A 22,953-nucleotide genomic window follows, 5' to 3' on the forward strand; every position below is an offset into this window, starting at 1 on the left:
ACTGACATCACGACGTGCGGCAACTGTGGCTCCGCCCATTTAAACCGGCAATGTCCTGCCAAAGCGCGATAATGCCTACACTGTGGCAGGTTGGGCCACTACGCTGCCTGCTGTCGAGCAGCTCACCCTGCCAACTCGTACCTGTTTAACCAGCCTCGCAGAAACGTTCGGGCAATTCAACCCACGTTCACCGAGTCCAATCCCGATGTCACACAGACCAATGACACTGAGGACAGGGAGCCCTTCCGCGTTGTTGTCAACAACAAGAACAAGCTGTCCCCGAGTCGAATGCACCAGCCGCTGTCAGTGCACAGCATTGACCCGGACGACGAGTGGTGTACCACCCTGACGGTCAACCCGAATTCGTCGCCCACCTGAGACACTTAATTTATGAACCTTTTCATATTGGACTCACTGACTTGTTTCTGACATACTGTTTTTCACTTTTTGCCATACTGTTTAAGATTTTGTTATTGTTTGTTAATGACATTAGTTTCATTCTTGTAACATAGTTAGTTTCTGCACCTGGCACCTTCCTGTGTATATAGTACAGCCACATGTACATATTGTTGTAAATATTGCACACACATGATTAGATGTACTCACCACACTTCTTTATTTATTATCATGTAGGCACATATTCTTTGCGAAAAGGGGGGATGTCATGATATTTAGATCAGCATATCATGGTGCAATCAAACACACACTGATGGACATGCAGTAGGACCAACCAACACACACACAACATCACAGCCAATCACCAGTGAGAGCACACGCACTATAAAAACAGGGGACACTACAGTTCCTGCTGATTCCAGCAGCAGCCAGCTCAGAGCACTGAGCTCAGAGCCTGCCACTCAAACATTCACCATGTGTTGAGTGCCTCACCCAGATAGTAATAGGACAGGGTCCACAGATTAGCTGGTAATGCACGTACCCAAGTTAGCAGTGTGCTGTTATAGTTACGTAGTACATAAAATTGAGTTACGCCATCTCCAGCCGTGTTGGATCGTTTGTACATCAGAACACCCAACACGACACAGGCTTTGACAACAGTTCCCAGTATTCAAGAATGAATTAAAAACAAAACTATGTTTTCATAGAATCATAGAATTTACAGAGCAGAAGGAGGTCATTTGGCCCATCGGGTCTGCACCAGCTCTTGGAAAGAGCACCCCACTTAAGCCCACGCCTCCACCCTATCCCCATAACCCAGTAACCCCACCTAAGCTTTTTGGTCACTAAGGTCAATTTATCATGGCCAATCCACCTAACCTGCACATCTTTGGACTGTGGGAGGAAACCGGAGCACCCGCGGAAACCCACGCAGACACGGGGAGAACGTGCACACTCCACATAGACAGTGACTCAAGCCAGGAATCTGGGACCCTGGAGCCGTGAAGCAACTGTGCTAACCACTCTGCTACCGTGCTTGCTCGAATTGTTGAAATTAAGAAAATGTAAATACGCTAAATGCTCACGCTTGACAAATACAGATTTGATTTATTTATTGTCACGTGTACCGAGGTACAGTGTCAAATATTGTTCTGCGTACAGTCCAGGCAGATCGTTCCATACATGAATGCATAGAACCTACTATAAATAACGGTTATAAAAGATGTAGGAAGAGGATCTGTAGGGAAGTGCTCGCAGAGAGTCGCCATATTTTGGCACCATCTCAGAATTCAAGTCCAAATGAAGCACTAAAGTTTGACACGAGCAAGTATGACACCTCTGTTGTAGGAGAGTCGTGGTTTGCTAAGACACATTATAAAGCGCATCTCCAACTCGTCGGAAGCTACAGATTTTGAACAAATTGGGTACTTGAAACCGCTGTGTGTGTTGAACCAGCATGGTGCCAGGTGAAACAGCAGTGAATCGGACAGTGATGCCGCCCTCGAGCTCAGGTTGAGCTGCAGGTCCCGGTTGCGCGGGGCCTCCTCCTTTTCCCGTCTCCTGGGAACCATTAACCGAGTCAGGACCACCGCCACTGCCGGGAGCTCCTGCTTTTCCCCTGCTGCCTTGCTCGGCATCATTGCCTGCCCTGCTGCCGTCACCGCCACCTTCTCCGTACAGCCAGTAAGGATGACGTGGCTCCATGCCGGCCACTCTGCTGACTGAATGAGTCCTGAGCCTCATGGTGGGGCTGCCTCCTCTGTCGCCTTCAGTTCTTTGAGAGTGCTGTGCAATTGGTCAACATTAGCTGACATTCTGCTTTTCAGATGCATACGCATAAATGATGAGTCCGAGATAAACCAAAGAGTCCAAGAACCGAATGCAAACTCAAAATTTAAAGTTTAGAAAGATTCCTTAATCGTTAAAACTATTGCTGTCAAATATATCTCCACTGTTATAAGGCTCAAGTCCATTGGTACATAGAATAGCATGCAGGATAAGATCCATAGAATTCCTACAGTGCAGGAGGAAGCAATTCAGCCGAGTGAGTCTGCACTGACCCGCCAACAGGGCATCCAGCCTAGCCCCACTCCCCTACCCTATTCCCGTAACCCCACCTAACCTCTACATCACATCTTTGGACGCAAGGGGAAATTTAGCATGGCCAATCCACCTAACCTGCACATCTTTGGACGGTGGGAAGAGGAATACCTGTAGGAAACCGACACAGATATAGGAAAAACGTGCCAACTCCACACACAGTCATCCAAGGCTGGAATTGAACCAGAGTTCCTGACGGTGTGAGGCAGCAGTGCTAACCACTGTGCCATCGTGCCTCCCTCACTCTTGGTAGACACCAGGAACAAGCCAAACCCAACATTTCACTCTTTTACCTTAGGTTCTCCCTTTGCCGTGATGACAAACCAACAATCCCCAGCAAGCTATTAAAACCCATGAACGTGCTGTCAAATTCAGGGATTCCCATCCCGAAAGCAGGAATGCCAAGTGCAAGCAAAGTAAAAAGGACCACAGTGCAATTAAATCCCCACTCTTATCAACCAGTAATGCTTAAATATCAGATTGTTGTAACCTGCACAAATCTTATTTCATAGGGACAACTGGTTACCCCATGGATCTCGGGGAACATGAACTCCCCCAATAAGGGGGCGGGGCAATCGGTAAAACGTTTCTGTTGTATGAAGAGCTGGCCAGTTAGGTCTTCACAAAACAGGCAACGAGGATGGGATTTGAATCCACGTCTGCAAAGCTCTGCTTTCCCCGGTGGCATCGGGGCCATCCTGTCCCACAAGATGGAGAATGGAGGGGAACGGCCAATAGCTTTCGCATCTCATACTTCTTATCCGCTGCAGTCAATGTATGTGCAGATTGAAAAGGAGAGCCTGACAGTGGTCTTTGTGGTGAAACGTTTTCACCAGTATGTTTTTGGCTGCCACTTCACTATCATGACTGCTCATAAGCCTCTGCTTGGTCTTTTCAGAGAGGATAAGTTAATTCAGTCCATTGCTTCCATGCGGATCCAGCATTGGGAAATGCTGCTCGCTGCCTACAAATATTCTCTGGAGCATAGGCCGGGGAAGCAAATTAGGAATGCTGATGCGCTGAGCCCGTTTCCTTTGTCAACCAGCCCCTTGTTGACCCCCATGACGGTCGAGGTGGTCGTGATCTTAAATTTCATGGACTTATTGCTGGTCATGGTATCGCAGATCCACGAATGGACGCAGATGGACATGGTCCTATCGAAAGTTCAGCGTGTGCCTTATATAGTCAGCAAATTAGACAGCTCTCGGGCGAGTTGAGAACATTTTTCTCGAAGTTGTCAGAATTCAGTGTCAAAGATGGTATCCTACTGTGGGGGACATGTGTGGTCGCCCTGGATAAAGGGCAGGAGCTGATCCTAACTAACTAATCTGGAATATTATCCCAACATAGAATAAACTCTATAATTATGTAGCAGTTTATTTTTGAATGTGAATAATCACAGAGATTTGACAGTATGTATAAATGTAATTAAAAAGTAGCATGAAGGTAGAAAATGGAATGCCATGCTCCTATTTTCTGTGGCCAATCTGCGCAGCGTTGGTCCCATTACCAAATTTGTTTAAATGTCTCCAGCAGAGAAGTAAAATATAAATTAGAGGCCTAATGTACTTTAAAGTACCCATTTTGAAAATGGAGCTGGGCAGGTGACAGGCCTACTCTCATCCAGCATTCTTTGTTGAAGCCCAAGGCCCCCAATGAGACAATTAATTAGCTACTTTCTTTCAAAAACATTCTGGAATGCCAGGTGAAGCAACAGTTTTTGAAGACCTTTGTGGCACCTGCTTGACCTCCCTGCAGTTTCTATGATTGTTTTCCTTGCTCTAAGTTTCTAAAAGCAGAAGTCCAAAGTCCAGAACCTCAGGTTTACGTATTTGGTGTAGGGATTTGTTCCCTGCATCCAGTTCGCAATGGCGGGCCAGTGCTATGGAATTTACACCCTTTATGCTTTACTGTTGCTAAAATATGCACCAATGAGCTGCAGGGATGTTGGGTAAATCTTGGAAATTGTACTTTTTAATTATGTTTTGTGAAGCACAAACAAATAATAAAAAAGACAGACATTCAAATCAGGTGAAGAATCAAACAATAGCTGTCTTCTGTCCAGATGGATCAGTAAAGTTTGCGTTACAGATAGACAGCACAGTGGCACAGTAGTTAGCACTGCTGCATCATAGCATCAAAGGCTAGAGTTCAATTCCGGCCTTGGGTCACTGTTTGTGTGGAGTTTGTACGTTCTCCCCGTGTCTTTGTGGGTTTCCCCCGGGTGCTCCAGTTTCCTCCCAAAGTCCAAAGATGCGCGGCTAGGTGGATTGGCCATGCTAAATTGCCCCCTAATGAACAAAGATGTGCAGGTTAGGTTATGGGGTTACATGGATGTGCAGGGTGGACAGGAGAGTGTAAATGGGTACTTCATTCAAGGGTTGGTGTAGACTCAATGGGCTGAATGGCTTCCTTCTGCACTGTAGGGATTCTATGATAAATGTATCAGCATAACTGCACCTGTTCTTGGATTACCCAACCTGGATCCCCAGTTCATAAAGACTGCTATGTAAAACAATACAAGTAACATAATCTTAATTCAAATTTACAGCAGGCTAAAGCATAATGCATTATATTCTGTAAGTACTTACTGTGGCTGGAGAAGCACGTGTTGTGTGGCTGACTGGGTGATTAGATCCCTCCATTGACCCGCCTATAAGATAGGCACCCCCTGAGCTGCTGATTATCTGACCGCCTGTAACGCCCATTGGAATGCCGCCAGTGCCCACCATGTTGTGGGATGAGACCACTGTTGTCACCTGGGCAGAGTTTCCTTGGGAGTCGAAATATGTCCCTCCTGTGTTCTGGCTATACATTTGGGCCTCTGAGTAGGGATAGGTAGTTGATCGTCTGAGGAAATTGATTAAAAGCGAAGTTTAATATCCTTGCATAGGTAGACCTTTCTACAATGCCTGCAACAGCATTAGATTAGCGAGAACAAAATAAATGTTAAAATAAATTGATAAAAATCACATGCTGGGATACAATCCTGATTGTTTAACTGAATGCATTACTGAGGATATATGATTTATGAGACTCTGAAAACCTGTGAACCCATTTCATAACATAACAGCAGAGCTTGCACCACAGGATTTAAATGCATTTATTTTCCAGTAATGTGAATTTATATTTTCAATTTGTAAATTAAAATTAGCACATATCTTAAGAAACAAAATTGCTATAGCTCATAGCAGAACAAAAACTAATAATTAATAAGGAATCAATTTTACATTGTGGAGACCACATCAGAGTGGCAGTCAATATAACGAACCACGTTACATTTCACTTTCCCCTCAAATGTTGGAAAATTAAATAATTATCTGATGCTACCCGTTTGACATTCGCTTACAAATCATTAACATTTTAAACTGCTATTCTTGGTGATTTTACAACATTTACTTATATAGATCTTCTTGCAAGGAACAACTTTTATCACTTCAAAATATAGAGATAAAATATACATAAAGTTGCAGCCTATCCACCAGATTTTTGATCAAGTGTAATATAGAGAAGTTCTACTGGACAAAGAAATACTGAAATATGAAAATAATCTATTCACTTTATTTTACATTAGATTTCAATATAGACAAAACTGCAATATTAAGTAACATCAGGAGGAAAATTAAAATTGGTTTACTTGGTGTGAAACAAATTGACCACTTAGGTACAAATCAATCTTATTGGGCCTGGAACCTTTTTTCCCCCCCAATGTATAACTTTGTTGTTTAAGAAGGTTATTCTGTAAAAATGTAATGAACACAGAAATAAATTATCTACCACTATTTCTCACTGTTGTTTCCTTCCATATCAAATGAGAACTGGATAATCCAACTGTGGAGCAGGGAATGCTTTTTAAAAAAATGTTTTAAGAATAAATTTAGAGTACCCAATTCATTTTTTCCAATTAAGGGGCAATTTAGCGTGGCCAATCCACCTACCCTGCACATCTTTTGGGCGAAACCCACGCAAACACAGGGAGAATGTGCGAACCCCACACGAACAGTGACCTGGGGGGACACACCGAAAAATGATAAATGGTCAGTATTGGTATTACTTGGCATGCCCCTTAGTTCAAGGGAAATTAGAGATGGGCAACGAATGCTGACCCAGCCAGCAACATGCACAACCAATAAATGAAAACAAAAGATATGCTGAAACGCTGAGATGATGTAAATGGAATGGGGGGGGGGGGGGAAACTTTTGTGGCATACAAGTACCACAGAGACTCCCTGACCGAATAGCCTATTGTTTTGCTGTAAATTCTTAATTCTATGTACAGAGCGAGGGCAGTACGTTGGCGTGGTGGTTAGACTGCTGCCTCACACCGCTGAGGTCCCAGGTTCGACCCCGGCCCTGGGTCACCGTCCGTGTGGCATTTGCACATTCTCCCCGTGTTTGCATGGGTTTCGCCCGCACAACCCAAAGATGTGCAGGGTAGGTGGATTGGCCACGTGAAGTTGCCCCTTAATTGGAAAAAAATGAATAGAGTACTCTACATTTATTTAAAAACATTCTATGCACATAATGTGCAGGGAGACCTACATAGAAACATACATTGAAAATAGAAGAGTAGGCCATTAGGCCTTTTGAGCTTGCTCCACCATTAATAATGATCATGGTTGATCATCAAATTCCTGGTCCTGTCTTCCCCCCATACCCCTTGATCCCTTTGACCCCAAGAGCTATATCGAATTCCTTCTTGAAATCACACAATGTTGGGCCTAAACTACTTTCTGTGGTCGTGAATTCCACAGATTCACCACTCTCTGGGTGAAGACATTTCTCCTCACCTCAGTCCTGAAAGGTTTACCCCTTATTTTAAAAACTACACCCCTAGTTCTGGAATTCCCCACCATCGGGAACATTCTTTCTGAATCTACCCGGTCAACCCTGTTAGAATTTTATAAGTTTCAAAGAGATCCGCTCTCACTCCTCTAAACATCAATGCACGTAATCCTAACTGACTTAATCTCTCCTCATATGACAGACCTGCCAACCCAGGAATCAGCTTGTTAAACCTTCACTCCCTCTATCTAAAGAACATGCTTGTTCAGATAAGAACACCAAAATTGCACATGATGGGTGCAATCTACCGGCCGCGTTGCGTCTGAAAGGCAGTACGGCGCGGCTCGTCGATGTCGGAAGAGCCCTCTTCCGGGATCTACCCGGCTTGCCATGCCTCGCGTGATCTAACGTGGTCTCGCGAGACATCACGATGTAGATCCCATCCATTGTGGGTGGGGTCATTTTTAGCAAATCTGCATATTAGAGTGAGACAACTAGTCTCACTCTAATATGCACTCCCGTGATCTACCAAAGGCGTGGGATCTAACCCGTCACTTTGGAGATCTCGGGCGAACGCCGTTCAGTGCTGGTCTCCACAAACGTGGACCAGACAAACGGTACTTGTGGGATCTCCCAGCGGATCGGAGGCCCCCAGGTGCTTTCCCTCTGGGCGGGGTGGCACCCTGGTACTGCCACATCGGCACCGCCAGCCTGAATAATGGGTGGCATGGCAGCACAGTGGTTAGCACTGTTGCTTCATGGCGCCAGGGTCCCAGGTTTGATTCACGGTTTGGGTCACTGTCTGTGCGGTGTCTGCCTGTTTTCCCTGTATCTGCGTGGGTTGCCTCCGGGTGCTTCGGGTTCTTCCCGCAAGTCCCGAAAGACTTGCTGTTAGGGAACTTGGACATTCTGCATTCTCCCTCCATGTACCCGAGCAGGCGCCGGAATGTGGCGACCAGGGGCTTTTCACAGTAACATCATTGCAGCGTTAATGCGGCTGGTTTAGCACACTGGGATAAATCGCTGGCTTTTAAAGCAGACCAAGGCAGGCCAGCAGCACGGTTCGATTCCCATACCAGCCTCCCCGAACAGGTGCCGGAATGTGCTTTTCACAGTAACTTCATTGAAGCCTACTTGTGACAATAAGCGATTTTCATTTTTCATTCATTTTTTTTCATTTCATTAATGTAAGCCTACTTTTGACAATAAAGATTATTATTATATCCACCTCCCTCAATTTACACCCATTCAAGTAATAATCTGCCTTCCTATTTGTGCAATAAAAGTGGATAACCTCATATTTATCCACATTATACTATAATACTATATCTGCCATGCATATGCCCACTCACTCAGACTGTCCAAATCACACTGACGCATCTCTGCATCCTCCTCACAGCTCACCCTCCCACCCAGCTTTATATCATCTGCAATACACTTCCCTCATCCAAATCATTAATTTATAACGTGAACAGTTGGGGTCCTAACACTAATCCCTGTGGTACCCCACTAGTCACTGCCTGCCATTCGGAAAAAGACCCATTTAATCCAACTTTTTGCATCTTATTTGCTAACCAGCTTTCTATTCATCTCAAGACACTACCCGCAATTACATTAACTTTAACTTTACATTGTAATCGACTACGTAAGACCTTGACGAAGGTCTTCGGAAAGTCTAAATAAACCACATCTCAGGTCAACTCTACAGTTGAATTCCAGTAGATTTGGCAAGCATGATTGCCCTTTTGTAAATCCATGCTGACTGCCTTATTATACCGTTGCTTTCCAAATGCTATACTATGGAATCCTTGATAATGGAGTCTAGCGACTTCCCCACTGCCGACGTTAGGCTCACTAGTTGATAGTTCTCTGTTTTCTCTCTACCTTCCTTTTTGAATAGTGGGGTTACATAGCTACCCTTCAATCTGTAGGAACCATTCCAGAGTCCATATAATTTTGGAAAGTGACCACCAATGGATCTAGTTTTTCTAGGGTGACTTCCTTAATTTCTCTGGGATGAAGATTATCAGGCTCTGGAGATTTATTAGGCTTTACTCCCATCAATTTCCCCAACCATTTATCTATTGATACTGATTTCCTTCAGCTCCTCACTAAAACATGTGTTTCTCCAACTTCCGGTATATTATTCATGGCTTTTTTGGACAATACCCAGTCCAAGATAGCCTGTTCCCTTGTTTGTTCCTCAATGTATTGGTCCTGAAAACCATCCCATATACACTCCAGAAATTCCTCCTCTATTGTACTGTGAGTAATTTGACTCATCCAATCTATATGCTGATTAAAGTCACCCTTAACCCCAGATGTTCCTTTATCACAGGCATCTCTGATTTTCTGTCTATGCTATTTCCAACATTACCACTACAGTTTGGTGGTCTGCATACCATCTCAATCACTGATTTTTACCCCTGGTGTTTTTTAACTCGACTCATATCCACAAATGATTTTTGCCCCTTGGTGTTTCTTAACTTGACTCTTACAGATTCCATATTGTCTGTGCAAATAACTTTTCTCAGTCTTGTCTCAATATCTTCTCTAATCAACAGTGCAACGCCACCGGCTTTTCCTTTCTGTCTGTCCTTCCCAAACACTGAATAGCCGTCAATGTTTCGTTCTCATCCTTGATCACCTTGGAGTCATATCTTCGTAATCCCAACTATATCATTGCCGTATACAGCTGTTCACGCACCTAATTCATCCATTTTATTTCGAACACTCCAAGCATTCAATGCTCGTCCTTTTAAAGTTCCTTGTCGCCTTTCTACAATTTTTTACTGTGTCCTTATCTGATTCTGGCCCTTGATTACTCTGCCCATCGCTTTTCTTATTCTCTTTGCTGTGTTGTTCTCTTGTTCTTGATTTCCTCTGCTCTGAATCCTCACATAGATTCCCATCCGCCTGCTTATTGGTTTAAACCGTTCCAAATCACTCTAGCAAGAACACCCCCCACCCACCCCCCAAAGGACTTCCGTCCAAGTCCTGCCCAGGTGCAACCCTCCAGTTTATACAGGTTCCCCCAGGCTCCCCCAGAACCGGTCCCAATGCCCCAGGAATCTGAAACCCTCACACCATCTCTTCAGCCACAATTTCATCCTATATAATCCTGCTGTTTCTACTCTGACTAGCATGTAGCACTGGTAGTAATCCCAAGATCATTACCTTTGAGGTATTACTTTTCAGCTTGCTTCCTAGCTCCCTATATTCTGCTTTCAGGACTTCATCCCTTTTTTTAACCTATATCCTTTGTACCAATGTTTGTCACGACAACTGGCTGTTCACCTTCTTCTTTCAGAATGTCCTGTATATTCTGAGACATCCTTGACGCTTGCATCAGGGAGGCAATATACCATCCTAGAGTATATTTTGTGGACACAGAAAGGTCTATCTATTGCCCTCACAACTGAATCCCTGTAACTATTACATGTATACACCATTTGCTCCTCCTCTGTGCAGCAGAGCCAATCGAGGTGCTACGCATTTGGCTGCTGCTATTATTTCCTGCGAGGTCATACCCCTCAACAGTATCCAAATCGGTTCATCTATTTTGCAGGGGAATAACCACAGGAGATTCATGCGCTGCCTGCCTAGTCCTGCTGCTCTGTCTGGTGGTCATCCATTTCTTTCCTGCCTGTGGAGTCTGAGCATGTGGTGTGAGCAACGCTCTATACATGCTCCCCACAATACTCTCCGCCTCACGGATGCTCCAATGTCCCCAGCCGCCACTCCAGTTCCGAAACACAGGCTTCAAGGAGCTGTAGTTGGAGGCACTTCCTGCAAACATGCTGGTCCTAGGAACTGGAAATGTTCCTGGCCAAGTGAAGAAACTGCATTTCACAGAGTACATCTGTGGCAAGAACCTGCGCTTGGAGTCTTTTAATGTAGGGAGGCTGTTGCATTGCAGCTTTCACATGGCTTTGGCTGACCAGGACGCTTGGCTGCTCTTACTGCCTGCTGTAGGTTTACTGTAAGGATTTGCAGGTTGATAATTAACCTGCTTGGCCTTGTTACAAACCTCCTGCCTTGTTATTATAATATAAAACCTTGTGCTCGGTTACTGTACAAGACAAAAGGCAATCATCACTCACAAGAGATTGTGTAAACACATTGGTGATTCATTATTAAGACTAGGCACATGAGAACAGTTATACATAGGTATAACATTTGAGGACATCAGAGCTTATGCAGCTCTCTCTTGGACATTTGATTAGGAACAGCAGCAGAAGCAACACCATCAGCATCACCAACTGCCTTCTTTTCAGGTACATACAACTCAACAGGACAGTGGGCTGGGGGTGGGGGGAGATGTACACAAAACAAAGAACAAAGAAAAGCACAGCACAGGAACAGGCCCTTTGGTCTTCCTAGCCTGCGCCGACCATGCTGCAAGGAGAGAAAGCAAACATTTATGAGCGTGAGAAGTGGATTGTGTACTAAGAAGGGAATGACACAAACTGCGAAGGGTGGCTGTGAGGCATGAAAGGGATGTCAATAGGATGAGGGAGATTGTGATTGTTGGCTGTTCAGATGGGAGGAGGTGCTTGGAGAGAGCGAGGAACAAATGGAGTTGCCCGAGGAGTGGCATGCAGTAGAATGCCAGGAAAATCAAACTGTGGGGATTAGCACCTTGAAATGGGATCTGACTCACTTTTTTTTTACCCTCACTGAACTTCTTAGTGCACTGTATTCAGGTTGAAGGCACCACAATCTTACTTCTCATTTCCTCAACCACTTGCATCACGCCTGCTTGATTTGAGAGGCAGGCATTTCCCTCCTATCCGTGGAAAACACTACCTCACTTCAGTCCCTCAGATTTCTGCAGCAGGAGTTCCAGGTAAGAGACTGAGACCAGGGTGGTAGTATTCCCAAGTTCCCTCACCATTCCTGCAGCAGCTAATGCCTCAGGAAGCAATGTACAATTTTAACTATTTTGAGATCTCCGTGGGGAAACCATAAATCAAATTTACTGAAATGACACCCCCATGATGAAATTACCAACAAGAATTCACTTTTGTAACTTTTACCTTGACATGAACTAATGCAAATTAAACATGGAATAATGGGCCAAAAAAGGTAAATTTCAACGTAACTAGTTGATACAACAAAGATACATCTTGCATAACCACAAGCATTGCTCTTTACCATGTATGGCAATACGTAACTATATCATTCCAAAATCTAACAATAGATTCACGGGTGCAATCATCATCATCAAACACACTTCTGTGAACATTGACTCCCTCAGATCACAACAGTCCATTTGGTATGGCTTTCCAGAGTTCTTTTTTAAACAACCAACTAATAACACCCCAGTTCATGGTTTGGTCACTTCTGTGAAAGCGCCTAGCTCTATAGCATCTCCAAGCTACTCATAAAACGTTCCATGTTTGCCAGCTCGCATGGCGTCCCTCTCCTTTTCTGCAAAACAGAAACACTGAACTCCTTGAGAATGATTTTCGTCTTTTCCTCACTCAATTTTGGTGTTCCTCTTTCTGTCTCTATCTGCTTTCTCTTTGTATCTGCATCTTTGCTTTCACCCTCCAGCTCCTCCTCTTGTAGCTCTCTGATGTATCTACAGGACACAAGGCTTCTTTCTTAACTTAAAGACTCTCATTCAAAGTATCATTTTGCATCATTGAATTTGTCTATATAGATGTTTATGGGACCCACCTCTTCATTCACCTGAGGAAGGAGCTGCGCTCCGAAAGCTAGTGATTTGAAACAAACCTGTTGAGACTTTAACCTGGTGTTGTAAGACTTCATACTGTGCCCACCCCAGTCCAACGTGGCATCTCCACATCATTACTTTCTGTTGGTACTGCTCACAGGACAGGTCAAGGGTGCCCAGGTCACATGGACCAATATTTCTTATTATCCAAGAAAATTACAACAGATGCAAACTCGCAAAAGTCCTTTCTTAAACATTCTTAAAAACAATTACAGATTCCACAGACCTCTTTAAAAATACAAATTTTCCTTACTGCAGTGCTTCCAAGCAAAAGATTGTCATACTGTTCAAAACCCTGCCAAGGGTTGGCATGGACAAGATGGGCAGAATGGCCTCTTTCTACGCTGTAACATTTCTACGGTATCTTTTAGTAAAAATCCTTCCTTTGACAGAGTATGGTAGTCATTAAATAAACTCAGATTAATCGACAAGCCTGGAAGTTAATGCTGCAGCAGGGTTAAAGAACTATGATAGAGCTCACTTCTCTGACAAATGGCTACCCAACACCCTGCCAGCCCACCCAGTGCAAATGGGTCTATTTTTAAAAAAATATCCACCCAATGGTTTCAGTCTTCCTTTTTTTTTATTAAATATTTTATTGAAAATTTTTGGTCAACCAACACAGTACATTGTGCATCCTTTACACAATATTATAACAACACAAATAACAATGACCTATTTTATAAACAAAAAATAAATAAATAAATAATAAATAACAAAAATGAAAACTAGCCCTAATTGGCAACTGCCTTGTCACAAGTAACACTCTCCAAAAATATAATTTAACAGTCCAATATATAATTATCTGTAGCAATGACCTATACATACTATACAGTATATATTAACAACCCTGAGAGTCCTTCTGGTTCCTCCTCCCCCCCCCCCCCCCCCCCCCCTGCTGCTGCTGCCTTCTTTTTTCCATTCCATCTATCTTTCTGCGAGGTATTCGACGAACGGTTGCCACCGCCTGGTGAACCCTTGAGCCGACCCCCTTAGGACGAACTTAATCCGCTCTAGCTTTATAAACCCCGCCATGTCATTTATCCAGGTCTCCACCCCCGGGGGCTTGGCTTCTTTCCACATTAGCAATATCCTGCGCCGGGCTACTAGGGACGCAAAGGCCAAAACATCGGCCTCTCTCGCCTCCTGCACTCCCGGCTCTTGTGCAACCCCAAATATAGCCAACCCCCAGCTTGGTTCGACCCGGACTCCTACTACTTTTGAAAGCACCTTTGTCACCCCCATCCAAAACCTCTGTAGTGCCGGGCATGACCAAAACATATGGGTATGATTCGCTGGGCTTCTCGAGCACCTCGCACACCTATCCTCCACCCCAAAAAATTTACTGAGCCGTGCTCCAGTCATATGTGCCCTGTGTAATACCTTAAACTGAATCAGGCTTAGCCTGGCACACGAGGACGACGAGTTTACCCTGCTTAGGGCATCTGCCCACAGCCCCTCCTCGATCTCCTCCCCCAGCTCTTCTAGGTTTCAGTCTTCCTGATATTTAGTTAGCAGAAATTTATGCTCATCCAGGATAGGATGTTGGACAACATCATAGGATGTTGGGCAAGTAGTCTGACAATTTAGAAACAGTGGAGGAGTCAAGAGGAGCTAAGTTGTTGGCATACAGATGGAAACTGATAGTGAGTTTTTGGATGATGATAGAAAAGGGCAGCATGCAAATGGAAAATAGGAGGTGAGCCAAAGATAGATTCTTGGTGAACACCAGAGATTGTGGTGTGGCGGAAGAGAAGCACCAGTTTATGTTTCTATTCCCCTCTCCTAAAGATAGTGAGTTACAGTTACAAGACACTAGCTTTTCTCTGCTACTCACCACAAAAGTTATTCTTTCTAAATGAGACTGGGCAACAAGGCTAGTCTTCTGTGAGACATCACATTCAATCTGATGTGCATCTTTTAAATCAGGTTAACCAGATAATGGGACTTGGGGTGTTTCCTACCCTAATCCCCAACTCATGGCATTTAAGTTTATTGTACAGCTCCAATGTTAGAACTCAGATTGCCAAGCTGAGATGGATTAAACACTAGAAACTAACCTTTATTTATTATAATATTTTACTCACTGACCCGCATTGTATGTCATGTATCTCCAACCCACAATCTCTTAGAATCATAAAATTCCTAGTCTGCACCGACCCTCTGAAAGATCACCCAGCCAGACCCACTCCTCCCATAACCGTACCTAATGGAATACTCCCCACTTGCCTCGATGAGTGTAGCTCCAACAACACTCAAGAAGTTCGACACCATCCAGGATAAAGCAGCCCGCTTGATTGCTACCCCTTTCACAAACATTTGATCCCTCTACCTCCGACGAACAGTGGCAGCCATGTGTACCATCTACAAGATGCATTGCAGGAACTTGCAAAGGTTCCTATGGCAGCACCTTCCAAACTCACAACCACTACTATCTAGAAGGACAAGAGCAGCAGATACCTGGGAATCCTACCACCTGGAGGATCACCTTCAGGACACTCACCATCCTGACTTGGAAATATCCCCGTTCCATCACTGCCACTGGATCAAAATCCTGGAACGCTCTCCGTAACAGCACTGTCGGTGTACCGATACCTCAGGGGCTGCAGCGGTTCAAGTAGGTCACTCACCACCATCTTCTGAAGGGCAACTAGGGATGGGCAATAAATACTAGCGACGCTCACATCCTATAAATGATTTTTTTTTTTAAACTTGCACATCTTTGGAAACTACAGTCAAATTTAGCATGGTCTATCCATCTAACCTTGCACAACTTTGGCCTGTGGGAGTAAACCCGAGCACCCAGAGGAAACCCATGCAGGCACAGGAGAAACTGCAAACTCCACAGTTACCCAAGGTCTGAACCGAACCCGGGTCCCTGGCACTGTTAGGCAGCAGTGCTAACCACTGTGCTGCCCTCTTTCGGTCTTCAATGTATACTCTATTGAGCAATAAAATTAACAGGTAAACAAATATTCAAATAAACAACTCCTTAAAGGAGCAAGTCATCAATATATATTCTTTTGAATACCACAATCACATAAATGAACAAATATTCAAATGATCAGACCCTTTAAGAAGCTAAGTTGTTAATATTCAGCCACAAATATGAATTATGGAACTTGTCCTCACATTTAGATCAGCAAGATTTGGTCATGTTTCTGCCCCGTTTCGATCGGGGACCTTTTGTGTGTTAAGTAAATGTGATAACCACTACACTACAGAAAAAAAGCATAGTTTTCAATACCTACACACTTTTATAACCAATAGAAACAATTAAGTAATTAACAAATTACCAAAGCTAACAGCCTCTTTAAGGTGAAAACTTCAACGTATATTCTTAATAAAACCAAGAATCAATAAATTAAACAAAAGTGACAGAAAGTACAGCTCCTGGAGGGGCACTGTAAGTAAAACAAAATGTCAAAAGGAAACTGTAATAAGTCCATGGAGGCAGAAGTCCCTTCATCAGAATTCCTTTTATTAACAAAACCAACAGCAGTACGACCAGGTGCATTCAGCTTGCTGTCTACACTGGGAGTGCAGAGGATCTGATTGGGCCACTGATCAGGGAACTCAAATTCCAATTGGTCTATCTCAAAGGCCTGGTCTAAGTCATTGGAGAAACTTAACTAATTAAGCCCAAGTGTCATTCCCAGAGGTGATGGCGAACCCCAGGCCCCACAGCACCCACCACTCGCAAAAGGTCTGAAGTGTGCGGGTGGACACCATGTGCTCTCTCGCCAAGACCACCGGACCACGAATGTAACTGTGATTTGGAGGGGCAGCCAGCCCACTGGACCTGTTAATGGGCAATTTGGTCAGGTCCAGGAGCAGACCCATGAGGAGATCCTCCTGTCTCCTCACCGCCCTTCACACTAGGTGACCGAATATGAGGAGCATGGGGATCAAGTGCAGCGGCTGCTTCAAAAAGCTAAAAGGGGTTGAAACCTTGGGCAATCAATATAAATATGGAACACTTTCTCCTGTGCAGAAAAGACATGCAGCCTGTGTGGTGATGTGCATCAATGTAAATGCATGTAGGCTAGCTAGACACTAGAGGGAGCACCAGAAACATCACACACACACACTCGACCAATAGACATTCACGATACACATGAACACAGGTGACATGAACACAGGGAGGCATTACACCAACCCATATATAAAGGACACCACACACATGATCTGCCTCTTTCCAGTGGAGACAGTCAGTGAGTTGAGACACAGGGTTGATTCAATATTACACCCACCACATGGATTGCAGCAATTGGTTTAATAAACGTGTTGAAGTTATCTCCATGTCTGAACCTTCCTTTGTCAAGTGCACCACAAGGAAGCCGCTTATGTTACACCTACAACATAACAAATCAGCCTGGAAGTCTGCAAACCAGCTTAACATATGGTTGCATGGCACTGCTGCATGCAACACCGTCCCACCAGGCCCCTGATGGGGAAATGGAAGACTCCCTCCACTGTCGTATCCTGATGGTGGAGGAAAGCAAGAAGCTGGAGGGTGTGCAGCAACATGCCTACAGGAAATCCATCTACACTGAATGGAAAGACACAGAGGGAATTTCCACGAGTTGGCTCAGATTGTGGGGCTGCAACTCACAAGAGAGGTGTTGGGGCACAGGACCAATGTGGAATTCCATCCAAACAGGCGAGACTTCAATATATACTCTTTTAAATAAAACAAAGGTCAGTAAGTTAAATACAAATGAGAAGGGGTGACAGCTCCGAGAGGGGCACTGTAACTAAAACATAACATCAAAAGGAAAAGTAATAAATTAAATTAAAATGTCATTCCCAAGGCTGATAATACACCCTTGCCCCCGTAGCAGCCACTGGTTGTGGAAGGCCTGAAACATGCCAGTGGACATAGTGTGCTTCCTTTCCAAGGTCACTTGGCGGCGAACGTAGAGGGGCAAAGGGATCGGACAACTCCCTCAACCGCCCACCGCTTGGACCTATTAATGGCCAACTTGGTCAGGCCCAGGGGCAGGCCCACAAGGAGGTCCTCTTCCCTCCTCTCCAGCCTCTGCATCAGGTGACTGAAGATTAGGAGTGCAGGGCTGAAGTGCAACAAAAAGCTTCAAATAATTAAAAAGGGGCTGCAATCCCGGGCAATCTACATGTTAATTAAGACCCACCAGCCTAATGCAATTAACACTCAACTGATATACAATTAGCACCCAGAACTACCCCTGCTTTCAATATTCATTCATGGGAAGAGGGCATCAGCGGCTCAGCCAGCATTTATTGCCAATTCCTAATATCCCTTGTTGTGTGCTGCTTTCTTGAACCATCAGTCCATGTTGTGTAGTTACACCAATAGTGCTATCAGGGTTGGAGTTCCAGGATTTTGCCCCAACAATAGTGAAGGAACGCCAGTATATTTCCAAGTCAGGATGGTGTGTGGCCTGGAGGGGAACTCCCAGCTGGTCGTGTTCCTATGCATTGGATTGGATTGGATTTGTTTATTGTCACGTGTACCGAGGTACAGTGAAAAGTATTTTTCTGCGAGCAGCTCAACAGATCCTTAAGTACATGAGAAGAAAAGGGAATAAAAGAAAATACATAATAGGGCAACACAACATATACAATGTAACTGCATAAGCACTGACATCGGATGAAGCATACAGGGTGTAGTGTTAATGAGGTCAGTCCATAAGAGGGTCATTTAGGAATCTGGTGACAGTAGGGAAGAAGCTGTTTTTGAGTCTGTTCGTGCATGTTCTCAGACTTCTGTATCTCCTGCCCAATGGAAGAAGTTGGAAGAGTGAGTAAGCCGGGTGGGAGGGGTCTTTGATTATGCTGCCCGCTTTCCACAGGCAGCGGGAGGTGTAGATGGAGTCAATGGATGGGAGGCAGGTTCGTGTGATGGACTGGGCGGTGTTCACGACTCTCTGAAGTTTCTTGCGGTCCTGGGCCGAGCAGTTGCCATACCAGGCTGTAATGTAGCCTGATAGGATGCTTTCTATGGTGCATCTGTAAAAGTTGGTAAGTGTTAATGTGAACATGCCGAATTTCCTTAGTTTCCTGAGGAAGTATAGGCGCTGTTGTGCTTTCTTGGTGGTAGCGTCGACGTGGGTAGACCAGGACAGATTTTTGGAGATGTGCACCCCTAGGAATTTGAAACTGCTAACCATCTCCACCTCGGCCCCGTTGATGCTGACAGGGGTGTGTACAGTACTTTGCTTCCTGAAGTCAATTACCAGCTCTTTAGTTTTGCTGGCATTGAGGGAGAGATTGTTGTCGCTACACCACTCCACTAGGTTCTCTATCTCCCTCCTGTATTTGGACTCGTCGTTATTCGAGGTCCGACCCACTATGGTCGTATCGTCAGCAAACTTGGAGATGGAGTTGGAACCAAGTTTTGCCACGCAGTTGTGTGTGTACAGGGAGGAGAGTAGGGGGCTAAGTACGCAGCCTTGCGTGGCGCCGGTGTTGAGGACTATTGTGAAGGAGGTGTTGTTCATTCTTACTGATTGTGGTCTGTTGGTCAGAAAATCGAGGAGCCAGTTGCAGAGTGGTCTCTACTCAAGAGTCTGCTACTCTTGTCTTTTTAGATGATAGTGGTCATGGGTTTGGAAGGTTTGATGAGTTTCTGCAGTGCACTTTGTAGATTCATACTGCTGCCACGTGCGACACTGGTGGAAGGAATGAATGTTTGTTGATGGAGTGCCGATCATGTGGGCGGCTTTGTCCTGGATGGTGGCGAGCTTCGTGAGTGCTTTTGCACTCATCCAGGCAAGTGGAGTGTATTCCATCAAACTCCTGGCTTGTGGATTGTGAACAGGCTTTGGAGAGTCAGGAGATGAGTTACTCGCCACAGGATCCCTGGCCTCTGACCTGCTGTTGTAGCAACAGTAGCTATATGGCTAGTCCGGTTAAGTTTCTGGTCAGATCAGATAACTAAACACTGCCAGTGATTTTACTGATTTGTATAGCTCAATACCACATCATACTGTGCAGTTCATAGAAACAGAAAATTACAGTACGAAAAGAGGACATCCCCTGCATGCCTGTGCTGGCTCCCTGCGATTTGTCCATTGTGCTATACGTTCACCCTTGCTTAGCTGTCCAATTCTCTTTTTAAATTATTTCAGGAATGAGCTTCCACCAGATTTGAGGTAAAATGCTCCAGAATGACAGTACTGCACTGAAGCGGGAGGAGGCAGTGACGCATTGTCACTGGACTAATGATGCAGAGTATACTCAGGGGATGCAGATGGTGAAATATGAAAAAAAATTAACAATCTAATAATGACCATGAAATCATTGCCAATTGTCGTAAAAACCCACCTGGTTCACTAATGGAAATCTTCCATCCTTATCTATTTGGCATATTTGTGATACCAGGTCCACAGCAGTGTTGTTGACTCTTAACTGGTCACTCAGTTCAAGGGCAATTATGGATGGCCCACAATCCATATATGTTTTTGTGCTCAAGTCCTGGAGTGGGACTTTTTTTAAAAAAAAAAATCCGTTCATGGGGTGTGGATGCCAGTTTCCATGCCAGCATTCATTGTCCATCCCTAACTGCACCCAAGGAGGTGGTGGTGAGCTGCCTCCTCAAACTGCTGTAGTCCATGTGTTCTATGTACATCACAGTACTGTCAGGAAAGGAATTCCATGATTCTCACGCAGCTACAGTGAGGAATGCTGATTTAGTTCCAAATAATGATGTGTGGCTTGAAGAGCAACAAAAATATGGTGGTGTTCCTATCCACCTACTGCCTTTGTCCTTCTAGGTGATAGAGAGGCTATGGATTTAGAAAGTTCTGTTGAAGGAGCCTTGGTAAGCTGCTGCAGTGTATCTTGTAGAGAGTGGTACAACACTGCTGTCACTCTGTGTCAATTATTCGGAAAATACAGGTAGCTTTAAGGGATTTATATTTGCATTGATAAACATTAGGAATAAGGTATAGTTTTGAGTGGGTTTAATTTAATGATTCTGTGCTTGGAAGGGTAAAACCTATAATTAGATTCATGTTGGACAAAGGTGTTTGTAAGTGTGGGGTTTTTTGGTTTCATGTGAAGCTGTACTTCTATTGTGCTTGGAGAGGGTTACGGTATGATGAATAAATAAAAGCTTAGAGAAGGAAATGTCGTTGTTGAGCAACTGGAGGCCCTTTTCATGCAGAAAGGTTTTGAATTTAGTTTTAGCTGAATTTGTTTGCAGTTAAGATGGAAACGAGGGAGCGAACATCTCTCAACTCTTCCAGAAGCTGGACAGGACAAGGGAGCTGCAAAGAAGCAGACTTCTCAAATAACCTGATACAGTCCAGATAACCAGGGAATTGGACAGAGAGAATATCTTAGGGAGGATGAATTTAAGAGAACAGAGACCAAGAAGAATATTCAGGAGACGCAATGAGCCGACTGGCCTCTTTCCGTGCTGTAAAACTCTATGGCTCTAATTCAAAGAAAAGTAAACAAAGTGATCTGAGTTAAAGAGATTTAACCATCCAGATTTAAAGTAGGAAAGCAAATGTTTGATACAATTTCAATAGAGTCCAGAAATGGATATTTAAAGCAATAGTGAATAGCTTTTACAACAGTCAAGGCAAATAACTCTTGATGGGGAAGTGATAAAACCTGAGTCTTATGACTCTGTTCGTCCACATTTTCAAAACAAAAGTAAAAGTTCTAGTCTTTTCAATCAGTGTTTCATTCTGGAATCTTTCTATCCAGTTATAACATCAACTGGGATTGTAACAGTCAATGATGAAGGAAGTGAACGTTGAAGGTAGCAGATGAAGTGCCTATCAAGCAGGTTGTTTGATCCTGGATGGTGTTGACATCTTGCCTGTCTTCATCCAGACATGCGGCGAGTATTCTACCTCTCTCCTGACCCATGCCTTGTAGATGAGCGACAAAGTTTTGGGCATCAAGAGGTGAGTTACTCATCACAAAATTCCGAGCCTCTGATCTGCTTTTGTAGCCACAGTATCTATATAGCTGGTCCAGTATGTTTCTGATAGAAGCAGATTCAACAATGTCACTGCCTGTCAAGGGAGATATCGGGATTATCTCTCGTTGGAGATGGTCATTGCCTGGCACTTGCGTAACATTAATGTTAATTGCCACTTATCAGCCCAAGCCAGAAATGTGTCCAGGTCTTGTTGCATATGTGAACAGACTGTTTCAGTGAGAAGTTGTGAACGGTGAATATTGTGCAATCATCAGCAAACAGTGCCACTTCTGACCTTATGATAGAGGAAAGGTAATTGACGAAGCAGCTGAAGATGGTTAGGCCTAGGACACAATGCCTAAGAGCTTCTGCACAAAATCCTGGGACTTGAACCCATAATCTTCTGACTCACAAGCAAGTATGCTTCTAACTGAGCAATGCTGACACATGAAAATCTAATTTTGGTGCAATACTAATAACTGCAACCCCACTTTCCCATTTGCCAACAGTCCCACAGCTTGGTCCAGATCTAAGTCTTCCAATTGAAGGATGAATCGGGTCACAAAACACTATGCTCCAAAAAACAATTTTCTCTGTCCTCCTGCCTCTGCACCATTTATGTGTGGCCACCTCCCAGATTGGGAAGGCCTTCGGTGAAAATCGCATGCACAACAACCTCTTCCAAGATCAGGGTTTCATTGTCAGGGCTACAGAAACTGGATTTCATCCTGCATGCAATTTCTGTGTGCTTTTGTGGGTTTTGGAAGACCTAAAAACCCCACATCTTTTGAGAGTTTGTGACCGCAGGGAGGAAGCCAGTTGAGGACTCTGGAAAGATAAATGTAAAATGTTTCGACACCTTCAATGTCACTATTAGATGCTGTGTGCTAACATAGATGTGTTCTCAATGCAATAATTTGTCATAGGGATATGTCCTGTAAAGGCATGTTGACCCTTACATTGACAATCAATATATAAATGTTGACATACATTACAGTACGTTCTTAAT

At 44.2% G+C, this 22,953-nt stretch overlaps 1 protein-coding gene across 10 annotated transcripts in view; it reads right to left on the reverse strand.

The window, feature by feature from the left end:
- The window catches only part of rfx3 (regulatory factor X, 3 (influences HLA class II expression)), a 667,766-nt gene that overhangs the window by 292,548 nt on the left and 352,265 nt on the right, over positions 1–22,953 (reverse strand). For all 10 annotated transcript variants that reach the window (XM_072516895.1, XM_072516900.1, XM_072516898.1 and 7 more), the window contains one exon: positions 5,088–5,346. In XM_072516895.1, coding sequence (XP_072372996.1) covers positions 5,088–5,346 — 259 coding nt within the window. The remainder of the gene's footprint in view (positions 1–5,087; positions 5,347–22,953) is intronic.

The sequence above is a fragment of the Scyliorhinus torazame genome, chromosome 9 (genome assembly GCF_047496885.1).
Source record: "Scyliorhinus torazame isolate Kashiwa2021f chromosome 9, sScyTor2.1, whole genome shotgun sequence".
In the NCBI taxonomy this organism is placed as follows: Eukaryota; Metazoa; Chordata; class Chondrichthyes; order Carcharhiniformes; family Scyliorhinidae; genus Scyliorhinus; species Scyliorhinus torazame.